At 42.1% G+C, this 17,664-nt stretch overlaps 2 protein-coding genes and 1 pseudogene across 5 annotated transcripts in view; 2 read left to right on the top strand and 1 right to left on the bottom strand.

Moving 5' to 3' along the window:
• Positions 1-450: 450 nt before the first annotated feature.
• On the top strand, positions 451-999 carry LOC116078671 (annotated as a pseudogene).
• Positions 1,000-11,095: 10,096 nt separating this feature from the next.
• On the top strand, positions 11,096-12,191 carry LOC116077477 (olfactory receptor 2B11). The gene has a single exon (XM_031352041.1). It carries the CDS (start codon positions 11,162-11,164, stop codon positions 12,116-12,118), a length of 957 nt encoding a protein of 318 aa, XP_031207901.1. The 5' UTR covers positions 11,096-11,161; the 3' UTR covers positions 12,119-12,191.
• A 4,142-nt stretch (positions 12,192-16,333) lies between these two features.
• The window catches only part of Nlrp3 (NLR family pyrin domain containing 3), a 24,640-nt gene continuing 23,309 nt past the window's right edge, over positions 16,334-17,664 (bottom strand). The window contains exons 9-10 of one of the 4 annotated variants that reach the window (XM_031353427.1): positions 17,254-17,424; positions 16,334-17,119 (exon numbers count right to left, since the gene is read on the bottom strand). In XM_031353427.1, coding sequence (XP_031209287.1) covers positions 17,020-17,119; positions 17,254-17,424 — 271 coding nt within the window. In that variant the 3' untranslated portion in view covers positions 16,334-17,019. Of the gene's footprint in view, positions 17,120-17,253; positions 17,425-17,461; positions 17,610-17,664 lie in introns of those variants that run through there. The other 3 variants (XM_031353426.1, XM_031353431.1, XM_031353428.1) reach the window with 3 other exon arrangements.

Below are 17,664 nucleotides of genomic sequence, written 5' to 3'. Positions count from 1 at the left end.
GGGGAGGGATCTGGTGTAGTCTCGGCCACACAGGTAGTGCAGAGGTGACCAGGCTATTAACCATGTCTGCTTCCTACCTTCTCGGTGAATAACAGGTTATACATCCTCCCTTTGAAGGGACAGCCGTGTGTGTTTAACATTCCTGGTTCCCCCAGTGTTTATTTGTGAGCACAAGGATCTCCACACTTCTTGCAATAAATAATCAAAAGATAAGCTCATGAAATACAGATGACATCTGGCTCCCATTCTCACAGCCATTGCAATACATTGAGCTCCATAGAGAGCACCGAGGCAAGCGAGAGCCAGATGGACACTGGGTGACTCTGTCTCACAGAGGAAAAATCAACTAAACATAGGCAAGGGAGATCCTAAGAAGCTGAGAGGCAAAAATGTCCTCATATGCATTCTTTGTGCAAACCTGACAGAAGGAGCACAGGATGAAGCACCCGGATGCTTTCTGTCAACTTCTCAGAGTTTTCCAAGGAGTGCTCAGAGAGGTGGAAGACCATGTCTGCTAAAGAAAGGGGGAAATCTGAAGACATGGCAAAGGCTGACAAGACTCCTTATGAAAGAGAAATGAAAACCTACATCCCCACCCCTACAAAGGGGATACCAAAAAGAAGTTCAAAGACCTCAATGCCTCTCTTGTCCTTCTTGTTCTATTCTGAGTATCACCCAAAAATCAAAGATGAGCATCCTGGCATATTCATTGGTGATGTTGCAAAGAAACTAGGAGAGATGTGGAACACTACAGTGGATAACAAGCAGCCTTATGAGAAGAAGGCTGCCAAGCCGAAGAAATATGAAATAGATATTGCTGCCTGCAGAGCTAAAGGAAAACCTGATACAGCGAAAAGGGGGGTGATGAAGGCTGAGAAGGGCAAGAAAAAGAAGGAAGAGGAAGGTGATGATGAGAAGGAAGAGGATGTGGAAGGAGGAGGAGAAAAAGAAGAAGAAGAAGAAGAAGAAGAAGAAGAAGAAGAAGAAGAAGAAGAAGAAGAAGAAGAAGAAGGAATAGGAGGAGGAGGAGGAGGAGGAGGAGAAGGAGAAGGAGAAGGAGAAGGAGAAGAAGAAGAAGAAGAAGGAGGAGGAGGAGGAGGAGGAGGAGGAGGAGGAGGAGGAGGAGGCAAAGATGATGATGAATATGTTGATTGGTTCTAGCACAGCTTTTTCCCCTTGTTTATAAAGCATTTAACCCCCCTGTACACAACTCATTCCTTTTAAAAAAAAATAATTAAAATGTAAGGCTGTGTAAGATTTGTTTTTAATCTGTACAGTGTCTTTTTTTTTTTTTTTTTTTTTTTTTTTGTATAGTTAACACACTACTGAATGTGTGTTTAGATAGCCCTGTCCTGGTGGTATTTTCAATAGCCACTATCCTTGCCTGGTACAGTCTGGAGGTTGTAAGTTGGCATGGAAATTTAAAGCAGGTTCTTGTTGGTGCACAGGACAAATTAGTTTTATGCAGGGACAGTAGTTTGGTTTTTGTTTTTGTTTGTTTTGGTTTTATTTTGGGATTTTTTTCATCTTTGGTTGTCTCTGATGCAGCTTATATGAAGATAATTGTTGTTCTGTTAACTGAATACCACTCTGTAATTGGAAAAAAAGTTGTGGCTGTTTTGTTGACATTCTGAATGCTTCTAGATAAATACAATTTTTTATTTAAAAAAAAGAAAAGAAAAGAAATACAGGTGAAAAGAACTATACAAGGAATATACAATATTTTGAAAAGTTAGACAAAACTGGCTAATCCTCAGCCTAGTTAGCAAAGGAGAGAAAAAAAACCACAAATATACACTAACAATTTTTTTAGATTTTATATATTTTATCTTATGTATATCTTATGTATTTTCTCTTATGTTTTTTGCCTGCATGTATGTATGTGTACTGTATGGGTGTCTAGTAACTAGGGGAGTCAGAGGAGTCAGAAGAGGGTGTTAAATCCTCTGAACCTGGAGCTACAGGTATTGCACTACCATGTTCGTATGGGGTCAAGCCTGGGACCTCTGCAAGAGCAGCAGATGCTCTTAACTGCTGAGCCACCTCTCTAGCTCCTACAATTTTCTTTAACTAGCAGGAAGAAGTAACTGTCTAAAACACTCCCATTTACACTCCATAGCTAACTTTTGTTCACATGCTTTGCTGCTCATGACTCAGGATATGTCTTCCTTGCTTGGTCTCCATCCTGAGTTTTCATCCCTTCCATGTAACAAATGGAACAGGCAGTTCAGACAACATTAGCACTCAGGAACAGATCTGAACTTGGATTCCTCTATGCTAGTTATTGTTTTATGTAGGCTACAGACAGACTAGTTTCTCCCTTGTGCTAGGCTTTGGAGGGCAAGATCAGTATTTCTTATGCTTTGCAGATAGAGATAAGGCAAAGTGAAGCTAGGTGACCTGTCTAGAGACCCAGAGATTGGTTTTGGTGCCAAAGCCAGATCAGCTTGTTCTCTACCTGAACCACAGCTCCACAAATCAGTCATCTTCTAACTTTACAGTGAACAGTTTACCAACCTTAAAAAGAAGGTGAAGAGGCAAGCTCTGCAGCCAGTCCCACAACACCCAGAGGAAGCTCCACTCCCAGGCGCTCTAAAAAGCCCAGGATCAGAGGTGAGGAAGACACAACATCTATCCCAACACTGGGAGTAACTGGGACCAATGGGACCAGGCACACAGGAACTCCACCAACCCAGTGGCTCAGGTTCCTTCTGGTCTGTCTGGGCCAGCCAGTGCCCTGAGCAGACCTTGGGTGCAAGCTCCAAAGCCAGTTCCAAAACACCCAGAGGAAGCTCCACTCTCAGGGGCTCTAACAAGCCCAGAATCACCGGATCACAGAGACAGCTTGACTCTGAGGAGTTCTTACACAACCAGGATCACAGGAAGGACAGGCTCCAGTCAGATTTAGCAAGGGCAGGTAACACTAGAGATAACCAGATGATGCGGAGCAAGCGTAAGAATATAAGCAACACAAACCAAGATTACTTGGCATCATCAGAACCCAATACCCCCACCATAGCAAGTCCTGGACACACCATCACACCGAAAAAAACAAGATTCAGATATAAAAATCACTTCTCATGATGATGATACAGGACTTTAAGAAAGACATAAATAGCATCCTCAAAGAAATAGAGGAGAACACAGGTAAACAGCTAGAAGCCCTTCAGGAGGAAACACAAAAATCCCTTAAAGTACTACAGGAAAACACAATCAAACAGGTGAAGGAAATGAGCAAAACCATCCAGAATCTAAAAATGGAAATAGAGACAATAAAGAAATCAGAAAGAGAGACAACCCTGAAGATAGAAAAACTAGGAAAGAAATCAGGAGTCGTAGATGCAAGCATCACCAACAGAATACAGGAGACAGAAGAAAATCTCAGGGGCAAAAGACACCATAGAAAACATTGACGCAGTCAAAGAAAATGCAAAAAGCAAAAAGCTCCTAACCCAAAACATCCAGGAAATTCAGAATGCAATGAGAAGACCAAACCTAATAGGTATAGAAGAGAGTGAAGACTCCCAAGGTAATGGGCCAGTAAATATCTTCAACAAAATTATAGAAGGAAACTTCCCTTAATCTAAAGAAAGAGATGCCCATGAACATACAATAAGCCTATAGAACTCCAAATAGACTGGACTAGAAAAGAAATTCCTCTTGTCACATAATAATAAAAATTCACTAAACAAAGAAAGAATTTTAAAAGCAGTAAGGGGAAAAGGTCAAGTAATATATAAAGGCAGGCCTATCAGAATTACACCAGACTTCACACCAGAGACTATGAAAGCTAGAAGATCCTGGGCAGATGTCATACAGACCCTATAAGAATACAAATGCCAGCCCAGGCTACTATACCCAGCAAAACTCTCAAGTACCATAGATGGAGAAAACAAGATATTCCATGACAAAACAAAATTTACACAATATCTTTCCACAAATCCAGCCCTACAGAGGATAATAGATGGAAAACATCAACATAAGGTGTGAAACTACACCCTAGAAGAAGCAAGAAAATAATCTTTCTTTTTTTTTAAGATTTATTTATTTATTATATGTAAATACACTGTAGCTGTCTTCAGACACACCAGAAAAGGGCATCAGTTCTCATTACGGGTGGTTGTGAGCCACCATGTGGTTGCTGGGATTTGAACTCAGGACCTTTGGAAGAGCAGTCAGTGCTCTTACCCGCTGAACCATCTCTCCAGCCTGAAAATAATCTTTCAACAAACTCACACAAACCTAATTCCACCTCTTACAACAAAAAAAACAGGAAGTGACAATTACTTTTTCTTAATATCTTAATATGAAAATTAATATTACCAACATTCCTAATTGATTGAAATCCAAAAATATGAGGAATTAGAAATTTATCGACTGTCATCCAATGGTCTCTCTAATTTGTTAATTGGAGAAATAGGCTCAATATTATACAATCTATATACACTTTCAGCTTGTTTATTCGTGACAATGTCTTGTACAACATAATGGTCTTGAGATCTTGCTTCTCCTATCTCAGCTTCTCTATTAGTAGTATTGTTTATTTCATGTTTTTATACTATACTATGGTTTTCAGAGCAGCTTAAATATTTTAAAAGTATTTATATACCCAAAAGAAAAGTAGACAATTGGGAGGGGGTTTGTAAGAGAACAGCAAAGAGTAAGACTGAATGCTTTGCTTGACGTTTCTAACTCTTGTATCAAGTTACCACAGTATGAACCAAGATTTTAAGCTCTACTAAATAGAAAACAAACAAACAAACAAAAACACTTTATATATTTATGTTCTTTTAAGAAAATATTAGTAGTGATGTATTATTTTGAAATACACAGTTAATACATTTGGAGTTATTTAAAATTTATATTGAGAAAAATGTATGTATTTTCAGGACTGCCATAGATAAGTATCTACATAAGACTGTTAAATTGATTGTTGTTTTATATCAAACAACTTTTATAATACCCATTTTTATTATTGTAGTATTTTATAAATTTTAAAGAATATGACAAAAAAGGATATTGTTGGTATTGAAGGGGGGTCTCTGGGAAGAGGTGGGGTACAAAAGAATGTGATTTAATTCTATTTACTTAAAATATGTTTTTAAGTGTTAACAAATTCAGATAAATTGAAATCATGTAACTTTTCTCATTATAATACAATAAAACTAAAAAAAAAAAAGAAATTTGTTGTCATCCAATGGTCTCTCCAATTTGGTAATTGGAGAAATAGGTCCAATATTGTACAATCCATATACACTTTCAACTTGTTCATGACAATGTCTTGGTGTGTACAACATAAGTGTCTTGAAATCTTGCTTCTCTTATCTCAGCCTCTCTATTAGTAGTATTGTTTATTTCATGTTTTTGCACTATACTATGGTTTTCAGAACAGCTTACATATTTCAAAGTATTTACATACCCAAAAGAAACATAGACAATTAAATTGAGAAGGGGCTTGTAAGAGAACAGCAAAGAGTGAGGCTGAATGCTTTGCTTGACGTTTGTAACTCTTGTATCACGTTTGAAGAAGAGGACTTTATAAGTTACTCTTTCTCTGAGATGAATGCTTTTCCAAATTATCACAGCCAATGAACCAAATTCTTACCCTCACCTAATGTCTGTGCCACCCTCCAAGCAGAACCATTGTTCATTGAAACAGTTGGTGAATGACTTTATGGATAGACCATCTTAATACACTCAGCATCTCTTAAATGAATGTAACCTGTTGTCTGTGGGCTGAGAATAAATTCACTCACTCAAGTCAAATAGCTTTGATCATAGCAGGAAGTCTGTATCCAAAAATCGTTCCTACAATTCATTCCTTGGCCCAGCAGAACTGTCAACTCTCAGCTTAGCTACGATGGAGGTAAAAATCCATTGGTGATATGAGGGTCATTGAAGTACAGCCTTATTACAATGAAATCCAGTGCCTAAAAATCGTTCTTATTTTCGGCTTGTACCACAGTAAGAGCCAAGATTTTAAGCTCTACTAAATACAAAACAAACAAACAAACAGAAAGACTTTATATATTTATGTTCATTTAAGAAAATACTAGTAGTGATGTATTATTTTGAAAGATACAGTTAATATGTTTGGAGTTATTTAAAATTTATATTTGAGAAGAACGTATGTATTTTCAGTATTGTTGTAGACAAGCATCTATGTAAGACTGTTAAATTGATTGTTGTTTTATATCAAACAACTTTTATAATATTCATTTTTATTATTATAATATTTTATAAATTTTAAAGAATATGACAAAAAAAGATATTGTAGGTATTAAAGGGGGTCTCTGGGAGGAGTTGGGGTACAAAAGGGAAACAAGAATGTGATGCAATTCTATTTACTTAAAATATGCTTTTAAATGTTAACAAATTCAGATAAATTGAAATCATGTGACTTTTCTCATCATAATGCAATAAAAGTTAAAAAATAAAAAATAAAAAAATAAAAAAAAAGAAGATGAAGAAGAAGGAGGAGGCAGAAGAGGAGGAGGAGAGGAAGGAGGAGGAAGAAAAAGAGGAGGAAAAGAAGAAATAACTGTTCCATGCCCCATGGCTGCTCCATTTCCTCTGGCCTTCTGGTCTTCTAGGACCTACCATTAATTACGAATACTAGAAGTTCACAGTACATCAATTATCAACTAATCCCTTAGACACTAATTAAATAAAGCATCGGGGATAACTTTCCAGCCAGAGGAGAGCAAGCTTCTATGCAGTGTCTGGGGAGAAAGAGCAGAACCTTCCTGAAAAAGAGCGCAGAGGATGAAGTCAAGTTGAACCTGGGGAACGATTGTGAAATTACAGGGAAGTGTGGTGTGAGCTGCATCGCTGCCTAAGCTTCCTGGCTTTGGCAATAAGCTGACCTGTCCATATAAGTGTAGAAGCTGCTCCACCATATCTAAGTGTCCACAGCACAAGGTCGTTGCAATTCTGTACTTCCTGAGGCCAGAGGAAAGCACAGCTGGCACTGGGAGTTCCCAGAGTACCTGAAGCAAGGAAAAGTTCTTCCTACTTCCAGGCCAAGAATGGCCTCTCTCCAGCTGCTGGGCAGGGCCAGGTGAGCATGTGGTCTCTCCGGCTGGTGGTGGTGGGGGTGAGATGCAGGGCCAGGTAAGCATTCGGTCTCAGCAGCTTCATCGGAACAAATGGTCTCAATGTCTTTCTTGAACACCTTCTGCATTTATAGTGAGCAGACCAGCACAGGCTGCAAAGAATGCTCCCTCCCTGAGCCAGGTCCTCTGTAGATGTCAGAGAACCAAGGAAGGTAAGGGTCAGTCTTGGGCTCTGGACAAGCTAGAGTCTGCACTACAGGGAAGCTTTGTGACATCTACTTTTGGTCAAAATTACAGGTGGAGGCTAGTTCATAGAATGAAGCTTTTGCTTCACCAAGCAGAGTAATGCTGACCAAAAACTTTAATGGACAGAGTACGTGTTTATTTCCTCATCATGCTGGAAATGGCCTAATTTTACTCTAATCAGAACTCTCAAGGGAAGACTGCCGTTGAGCCAGGACATACCCCTGCATATCCACCCTTGTCATGGGAGAGCACCTATTAGCATCAGTTATGGAAAGCGCTACCATCCACAGCCTCACCACCAAGGCTCAGTCTCCCATGGTGTAATCCTGTTTACTAAGGCAGGAACTGAAGCCTTGATTGGACTGCCCAGATTGAGGAAATTTTAAACTGGATTTCAGATTGAAGAAAGGGATAATAAGAAATAAACCTCATGGCTGATTATTTTGCCCATCTCAGGAGCTGCTTTGAAATTATATTTAAGGCTCTGAGCTTGCTTTCCCTTCTTGAATGGTGGAGTAAATCACAATTCTATCAGGTCCCAAGGGCGTCTCAACAGCGACTGTTAAGGATGAGATGGGATAGGTAAGTAGACTGATGGCTTAATAGATGGTGGATAGATAGATGATAGGTAGAGAGGTAAATAGACAGATAGATGATAGGCAGCCAGCCAGCCAGCCAGATGATTGGTAGTTAGACAGACAGATGATAGGAAGGTAAGTAGGTAGGTAGATAGATAGACAGATAGATAGATGATAGGTAGATAGATACATGGATACATGTATGGACAAATAAATAAAAAGATCAATCAGAGGGTTGTATATCACACAAAGATAGCATATGTCATAAGAGTGTATCTGCATGTCTGTATACACAGACACACAGACACACAGACACACACACAGACACACACACACAGACACACACACACCCAGCAGTCCAAGTACCGTCATCAAAACATCCATAGCATGTTTCCGATCCTTGAAGGAGATGGTCCTTATCTCCTGGGAAACTGGATTACTTGAAGGCATTTTGCTCTTAGAATCTGAGTTAGGAAAAATGCCACCAATGAGTGTGGCCACAAAGTAGGGGAGTAAAGACCATCTGCAGAGCATGCCAGCAAACTCTGAGGGCTAGACAGGCCTTACTGCCCTGGACAGAAAGGAAGCTGAGACAGCCCTTACCAGCCTTGTGTAGAATCAATACTATAAGATCCTGGTTGGAGACAGAAATGAATAGAACCTCCTTACAAGCTTTGAGCCATCATGACCAGAGAGAAGTCAGCTGCAGCTTAAGAGGAAGAGGATGCCCTGGAGTTGGGAGCTCCATTGATAGATGAAGTTTTGGATGTGTTGGCTCACAATGTCAGGAAAGTGGGGAGGGGAAACCACTGCCAAAATTACAACTGCAGTCATAGGTCCAGAAGAACTCTGCTCTAGTGTGGCTATGCCAGATGTGGAAATTAATGTGTTCACCCTGGGAGGGAGCTTGGACCTCAGAGAACACTTGAGATGAAGGGTCATGTGTAGGTGGTACAGTGACTGGACAACTGCATTCCAGCAGGAGAGGCAGGAAATGAAGAGACTGGAGAGAAGAAAGAGCTGGAGAGCAGTCAGTGGCAGCCTGACATCCAGCTGTTTTGTCCCCAAAGTGACTGCAAAGGACACCGATCCCACCACTACCACCATGAAGGCAGACTAGCCTCAGTCTCCAATGTGTGCCTTAAAACATGGGTTTCATAGTTCACTGTGTTAAAATAGAGTTCCAGCGCTCATTAGAGATACATCCTGCTCATTGAAGTTAATGCTCATAAGAATCATGCAATAGTTGAATGTTTCATAAGCCTCATGAGAACATTGTTGCAAAGAATATTAGTTTTGAAACTACATACAGAGCAGAAGAAATTAGCACTTGTCTATCTAAACTCTAGGGTTTGAGTTGTTTTCAAATAATAGTTGAGTTCTTTAGAATATCAGCGGGAGGAGGGGTGCTTGCTGCAATGTCTAACTTAAGAAGACCTTCATTAATTTCCCAGTGTATGCACTAAGTACCAAATTGAGAATTAAGATGAGTACTCTATAAATTACCTACATGTGAGATTGATTTTCAGTTTTATCCTGAAGTGCTGCATCTCCTTTGTGAACTCAAAGGCACACCTGGGGAAGTCTGGGAAGCCAGGACTCTAGAGTGACTGTGTGGTAGGTCAGGCAGCGAGCTGTCACAGCTGCGACAGCAAACTGCCTGCACCCTGGGATGATATCTTGCAGACAATGAAGAATGAAGGCCACAAACTCAAGAGTTGAACACTTCAACCCACACTATTTATTAGAGAAAAGAGAGAGGGGGAGAGAACTAAGGAACAGGGACTCTAAGAGAGGATGCGGAAAGTGTCCAGAATTCCGTGTTTTAAATAGGTACAGGCAGCAAAAACAGAGACATAAAAGGTGACTTGTACTCTACTGCATAGATGACAAGTTTCTCCTTAGCCCAGGAGCTCCATCATGAGCTAGCATAGTTATCAGAGGCCATCAGAGAGAGAGCCTTGACTCACACAGCCTCTGAACACAGAGGGGCTTTGATCAACAGAGCAGCCTTGATAGTCATGAGGAGAGGTTGAGGTCTCCAGGTTATCAATAGCTTACTGGGGCCAACTCCAAACGACCTACCTAATTTCACTTTGTCTCATACCTCAGTCCCGTGAATCACTGGTGGTAGCTCATTAGTTCCCTGATAGCGGTGGTACCCAGAAATCAAACTGGCCACGCTCTTTGTCTCTGTCTGTCTGTCTGTCTGTCTGTCTGTCTGTCTGTGTCTCTCTGTTTCTTTCTCTCTTTTTCTCTCTGTCTCTCTCTGTGTGTCTCTCTGTGTCTCTCTGTGTCTCTCTCTCTGTCTCTCTGTCTCTGTCTCTGTTTGTCTCTGTCTCTCTTTTTCTCTCTTCTCTCTCTCTCTCTTTCTCTTTCTCTGGTAATATCTTCTTGGCAAAGTTGTATCAGGGATTTAAATGTCACTCTAAGTATGAAACAAATAGCATCCCAGAGCCATCTGATCTTTAGTCGAACAACTCTAAGGGCTTTTTCTCTCTTGCTCACCATAGTGTGTGCTCAGGTCTCACTGGGAGTCAGTAACTAACCAGAAGCTAAAGTTTCCCATGCCCTGGCTACTCCAGGTATTCAGAAAGTCTGGAACCCCAGCTGTTTTACTGTCTATGTGAGTGACAGAGCTGCCATGGTGAGCAGTCACAGGGCAAGAGCTTCTGCAGTCCTGTGAGCCAGAACACATCTTCACAGTGACAGGCCAGGTGTCGGCCCTTAGAGGTGAGAAGGCTGTATGACTGTGATCTTATCAAGAGAGTCCCTCCCTGCTCGCAAAACTCTTCTTCCTGCTTTATTTCACCTCTTTCCTCTATCCTGTCTCTGTCTCCAGAAGACAAAATGAAAATGCCTCAGAAAGTGGACACTTTCCCATCAGTGTGTTTGTGGAGAAGTCAAACACTACAATGACAGTGGGAGTAGTGGGGGTCATGGCCAAATATGAATGAAACCTCAGTTTGTGTGGAACTCAGGCACAGAAGCCTCTCTTATCTCCTCCAAGATCTGCAGCTGAGGCAAGCCCCATTCCCCACTCCCATTGTAACAGATACAGGAACTGAAGTTTCGAAAGACTGGCTTGGTGATGGTCAGAGTGGGAGGGGTGGGAGGTGTGCATATTGCTGCCCTGACTCCCCGTCCAGGGGTCTAAGGAGGGTCAGACAGGATGAAGCCTGAGAGAGAGCAGACACGGTGAGAAAATGACTCATTTTCTCCAGTGACAGTCACTCATCTGAACTCTCTTCACTCATCGCAGCTCCCAGAAGATGCCTTAGCATGAGAAGTGGCAACCACAGCGGCTTCTGGGACACCCCAAAGGACTTCGTCCTCCTGGGCATTTCTGACAGGCCATGGCTGGAGCTCCCAGTCTTTGTAGTCCTCCTGGTGTCCTACATTCTGGCTATGCTGGGAAACATCTCCATCATCCTCGTATCCCAGCTGGATCCCCAGCTCCAAAGCCCCATGTACATTTTCCTCAGCCACTTGTCCTTCCTGGATCTCTGTTACACCACCACCACGGTCCCTCAGATGCTGTTCAACATGGGCAGCTCCCAGAAGACCATCAGCTACGGTGGCTGCACAGTGCAATATGCCATTTTCCACTGGCTGGGCTGCACCGAGTGCATTGTCTTGGCGGCCATGGCTCTCGACCGCTATGTGGCCATCTGTGAGCCACTCCGGTATGCCATCATCATGCACCGCCCACTCTGCCAACAGCTGGTGGGTGTGGCCTGGCTCAGCGGCTTCAGCAATTCCCTTGTTCAGGTCATCCTGACAGTGCAATTGCCTTTCTGTGGCAGGCAGGTGCTGAACAACTTCTTCTGTGAAGTGCCAGCCATGATCAAGCTGTCCTGTGCTGATACTACAGCGAATGATGCCACACTGGCTGTGCTGGTGGCCTTCTTTGTGCTGGTCCCTCTGGCCCTTATCCTCCTCTCCTACGGCTTCATTGCTCGGGCAGTGATGAGGATCCAGTCCTCCAGGGGACGGCGCAAGGCCTTCGGCACTTGTTCTTCCCACCTGCTGGTGGTCTCCCTCTTCTACCTGCCTGCCATTTACATGTACCTGCAGCCCCCATCCAGTTACTCCCAAGAGCAGGGCAAGTTCATCTCCCTCTTCTACTCTATAATCACCCCCACCCTTAACCCTTTCATCTACACCTTGAGAAATAAGGACGTGAAGGGAGCTCTCCGAAGACTCCTGGCAAGGACCGGGAGGCTGTGTGGAAGGTGAAAGGTGTAATCCCGGAAGATCTGCACAGCTTGCAGGGCTCCCGAGCAAGGACTCTGGGGGGTGGGGTTGTAGCTCAGGGTGGTACAGCACCTACTTGGTATGTGGGAAGTACTGAGTTCAACTCCTAGGGCTGCAGGAAATGTTTGGAACAGTAGGTTCTTTGAGAGATTTGAAAGAAACAACAACAACAACAACATCCAAAAGCGTTCCACCTTTCGTGTGGTAATGAAGCTCAAAGTCCCACATCTGAGCGTCAGAGGACAGTTCTAAGAAGTCATATATCTTCAAGAAGTGCTTAAATGACTTGTTGTTCATGAGTACGTGTCTTTATGCTCTTTAACGTCTAATTCCCTGCTTCTTACTGTTGTCTTCCTCTTCCTACATTTCCTCTCTTGTTTCCCATGTATCTTTTAAAGCCCCTTTCTTCCATTACAGTCACTCCAGATGTGTACAATATGAACCCGACACAGAGTCTTACCTCGCTTATAATAAACGTCTGTTCTTCATGATTCAAAATCGATAAATGTTGTATTTTTTCCCCCCAAAAAGTCATAAGAATGACATGACTGTATCCTTCTATTCATAACCATAGATGATTTTCCTTTCCCTCCGGCTCAAACTGTCTTTATAGGAAGTTTTCCCACCGTTGAGTGGGAACTTTCAGCTAGGAGGCTCGATGACTTCCTGTTAGGGCCCAGGGATACAAACAAGTACATCTCCCCTCTCAGCTTCTAGAGGGATATATTCCAGTGGAGAATACAGCAACAAATGCAATACAGTTAAAACGATAAAACCTGACATAAGAGCTGAAGATGTGAAGGAAACCAGCCTGCAGCTTCACTTCATTCCGTGGGTGATTCACGAACAGGGGAACTCGAGATTCTGTAAAATAAGCGGGTAGGGAGGAAAGAGAGACGACACCAGGAAAGGGTTCTTATCGAGGTGTGTACTTTACTTAGAGAAACGGAATATATATATTCTTGAGGCAACAGAGTCAAGCCTTTTAGCAGATAGGTGAGAGTGGGGAAACGGGCATATCAAAGCTAGGACTTCAAGGCAGGGAGGTGGATCAAAGCCACAGTCTCTTTTGAATGTTGGGCTTCTGGTTCTGGTAAATCTCTGGGCTGGCTCCAGACTCCTGGTGAGTCGAGTCGAGTAGCTGTCTCTGGTGACGGTTGAGACCTCTCCGAGAAATCAGCAGGGCCGCCACAAAGATGTTTAACTCAGCCTAGAGCTCCTGCCTACCCTGGTCCTGGCTTTGCTGTCCATAGCCACACACAAGAAATGTTGAAGGTGATTGATTGATTATTCAAGCTAACATTTGTAGAAGGTTCCTGTGATGTTGGTGATACACTGAGTGATAAGTATAGATCCCCGTGATTCCAATCCTCATGATACGATCACTTTTGCAAATCTCATTTTCATGTAAGAATCAATTATTAAAGGATAAAGTAATTGCTAATTACTAATTATTATTAGAGCACTGGTAGCAAACTGCGGTTCTCCTACTGGCTGCCTCCTTTAGAGAAATGGAACCATTTCAGGAACCTTATATTTATTTGCATTTAGTTTTCTTCCATAGATAATTCTAGAAGGTTTTGTTTGATTATATACATACATACACACACATATATGTGTATGTGTACATATACATATATATATATATATGGGACTGGGGTATGTGTGTAAGTACAGTTGCTTGTAGAGGGCAGCAGAGGGCATCAGATCCACTAAAGTCGGAATTCAACTCGTGTCCTCTGCAAGAGCAGCAAGTCAGCCACTGAACCTTTCCCTCCAATACCTTGCATTTGTCCCCCCACCCCACCCCTGCAACGAAAATCCTTTTAGACTTAGCTCTTTGTTTCTATCCTACCACCTTGAGAGATACTATTAATGTAACCAAGACTAGCAAGTTAACAATATATGAATGGAAATTACAAAGAGAGGAAAATTAAGAAAATATTTCTAACTGTGAAGGCAAGGCTTAGAAACAAATCACAGATCTGAAGAATTTAAGAAATGTGAAAAATAATGACCATGCCAGCCCAGGACCACGGTGCTTGCTCCCATGGGTTTCCATAGAGCTATCACAGCATAGCAGCTAAAGCCCTTTATATCCCGGAGTAACACAGACGAGCCCTCAAGCAATGGTACAAATCCAAGCCACAGTCAGTAAAATCAACGTGATAAGAATCACCAAGAGAGGCAATCAGTACATATATCAATATAATGAGTTGATCTAATTCTAGGAAACATTTGAGAATTGTGTTTCTCCAAACAGCTGTGCTGATAATCTCAGATTTTCTTAGCTCTGTGAAAGGCTTAGTGACTTGCTTGACCCCTAAAACTCAGTGAGAGATTCTCTAGTGCTTCCTGGACAAAGCTGTAAAGCACTTGGAACGCTTAGTTAGTTATTTTCTCAGATACCCCAAGTCCCCAAGATGGCCATCATCTCTAAGACTGGCCATGCTGTGATTCTTGAATGGAGCTGGATCCTCCAACCAGGTAACTCAATATTGGACAGAAGAAACACTCAACAGAACCATGAATAAATCCATGGGCCCTCAGAGGATGAAATAAAGTAAATAGTCATTATTCTCAAGTCCTGGGTGTTGCCATGGGCTGTCAAGCAGAAAAGGTACTTGGAGCAATAGAGGACCCTTAGAATATCCATTTTCATAGACAGGTAGTGCCATAGGATAAGCGTATAGAACGTCTACTTTTTAAAAATAAATCATCCTTAATTTATTTTATGGGTGTTTTGCCCATGGAAGTCAAAGAGGTGTTCAATTCTCTAGAACTGGAGTTACAGATGGTTATGAGCCAGCATGTGATTGCTGGGAATCAAACCCAGGTCCTCTGGAAGAACAGCCAGTGCTCTTACCCACTGATCCATCTCTCCAGTCCTGAGAACTTCTATGACTCAGAGTTATAAAGTGTCTAAGTGATTAAACTCTTGATTAAATTAAAGCATTTTGACATGACAAGTTGATTTGTAATCGAAAGAAAATATAGATTTTTATAATCCATGTCAAAAATTTACAACAGGGAGATAAGATGCCACAATTCAGCTTACCATGATAGAGAAAGCAAATATGTAGATAAATATTCGAAGCCTTAGACCCAGACTTGGGGCTCAGCACCAGAGTTTAATAACCATAATTACTGCTGTTGCTACTACTACTACTGTACACTTGCAGACACACATGCACACATACATACACACACAGAGACACACATGTATACACATGCATGCCTGCACACACACACACACATACACACACACACACACACACAAACACACACACACACTCCTAAGCAGGCAGAGAGTTTGCACAGAATTGTGCACCACATAGTTTTAAATTGACTTAATTTGAATTATTAAATGAATTAGCCTTACTAGAAAGAGATAGCCCACTTGGTGGGATGCTTGCCAAGCACCACAGAGCCCTGGGTTTGAGCTCCAGCATAAACTGCATGGTGGCACATGCACTGGAGATAGGATGTGGAGGATCAGACATTCAAGGGGAAAAATAGGCTCTATTTTTAAAGCCAGTTTATGTAAAGAGACTGTCTAGTGGCATGGTTGCTTTGCCTTGCATAATCTCCTTAGATTAAAAGTTCACCAGGGGCTAGAGAAATGGTTCAGCAGTTAAGAACACTGACTGCTCTTCCAGAGGTCCTGAGTTCAATTCCCAGCAACCACATGGTGGTTCACAACCATCTGTAATGGGATCCGATGCTCTCTTCTAGTGTGTCTGAAGACAGCTACAGTGTGCTCATATACATAAAAATAAATAAATCTTAAAAACAAAAACAAAACAGTTCATCAGTCACATCTCCATAGCAAAGGTCTGATGACCCCACCAGACAATATGAAACAAGATTTCCACTCTGAGCAATGTTGTATGTCTATAAGTTGTTTCTGTGTACTGGGCAATTAGTATTTATTCATGACTTAGTACTCAGTGTCACTTAGGAGAGGAGCTGCTCTTCAAATGGATAAACCTAAGGTAAGCTGTTGTCACCCAGGCAAGATGAAACTAGGTTATGCCTCTATCTGAGAATGGCGTAGGATTCATTTCTCCATGTGAGCTAACCTTCCCCGCCTGATGCTCCCCTCTATGCTAGTACAGCTGAAATCCCTCCTCCAAAATCTGAGGGATGTGATTTTTCCCCTCATTAGCCAAAGTTGAATCATTTTGCAAAGAGATATTTTAAATGTGTAAATTGATTTATTTTTAGTAGTTTGGATAAATAACTTAAAAGAATTCTAGACACATTTTTAAATTAAGAAAGCAGTACAAACATACAATAAATACAAAAATGGGTTTTATAAATCTCTGAGTTTTCAGGTAGCTAAAGAGAAAACATAACTATTAAAAAAATAAAAACAAATGCGTAGCTGAGACGCTGCCACAAACCTGCCATCTAGCCTTCAGGGAGCTCCTTATATGGTGTGGTCAGTTAACAGGAAGACAAGACCGATGGTATAAGCGAATGTCAAAAAACGGGAGACACAGAGAGAGAGAGAGACAGATGCAGGGAGAAGAGGAGGAGGAGGAAGACAGAGTAAAAAAAAAAAAAAAATAGCAAAGGAGGTGGAGGGAAAAGACAGAAAAGGTGTTTTCTACAAGCTGGTTCCATGAGGTCACCACGAGGGAACACCTTGCCAACTGAGGACATGACCGGAAGGGCATCCTCCGGCAGTTTCACATTATCGATGTGAGAAAACATGCTTGGTCCTACACAAGCCTTTGCTCCAGACCTTACACCTGCAGAGCCCCGGCTGTGGTCCTGATGGTGAAGGAGGGCTTGATAGCAGTGACGAACAGTGTGCACTGAGGCTTGGAGCAGGACTTGGGGCAGGACTGTGGCACCTGGCAATCCTGCTTCTCCACCTACCAAGAAATCTCAAAGACAACAGTCAGCTCTGGCTTTTCTTCCCGGAGCGCTTCTAAGGCACATTTCGTTTCATGATTTAAATACATTTCACCCAACCTGTGAAAACAGAAAGGAAGTTTTGAGTTAGGCTCTTCAGAAAACTGCAAATTAATCCAGAGAAACTCTGACTTTTGTCCCCTCAGCACCCCGCTCCCCCACTCCAGGAGAGGCTCTATGCAAAACACACTCACTGTAGGCTCTGCAGGAGGGAGCCCTGCTGTTTCAGAACCTCACAGAGGGTGACCACACACAGATCTCCCAGGTCGTTGTTGCCCAAGTTCAGCTTCCGAAGGCTGTGGTTATGGGTCAGAATTGTGGAGAGATTCCAGCAGCAGTGTGAGGTGAGGCTGCAGTTGTCTAATCTTTAAGAAAAGAAGGGTGATATAAAGAAAACAGCCTCAATCATCCATACTTCTGGTCCCGAGCCTGCACTGTTTTCATTTGCATAAAAAGCGGCAGATTGACCAGCGTGAAGTTGCTTTATATAATACTGTTACTTTTCTCCCCTCTTCAGATGGAAGTTTCTTTTCCCAAGGTACCTGGTTGTCTGGACCAAAATAGTAACAGAAATGTGTCGGTTGACTTTTTCTAAACATTACGCT

This window comes from Mastomys coucha, unplaced genomic scaffold (assembly GCF_008632895.1).
Source record: "Mastomys coucha isolate ucsf_1 unplaced genomic scaffold, UCSF_Mcou_1 pScaffold5, whole genome shotgun sequence".
In the NCBI taxonomy this organism is placed as follows: Eukaryota; Metazoa; Chordata; class Mammalia; order Rodentia; family Muridae; genus Mastomys; species Mastomys coucha.
This window is presented reverse-complemented; position numbering and strand designations above follow the sequence as displayed.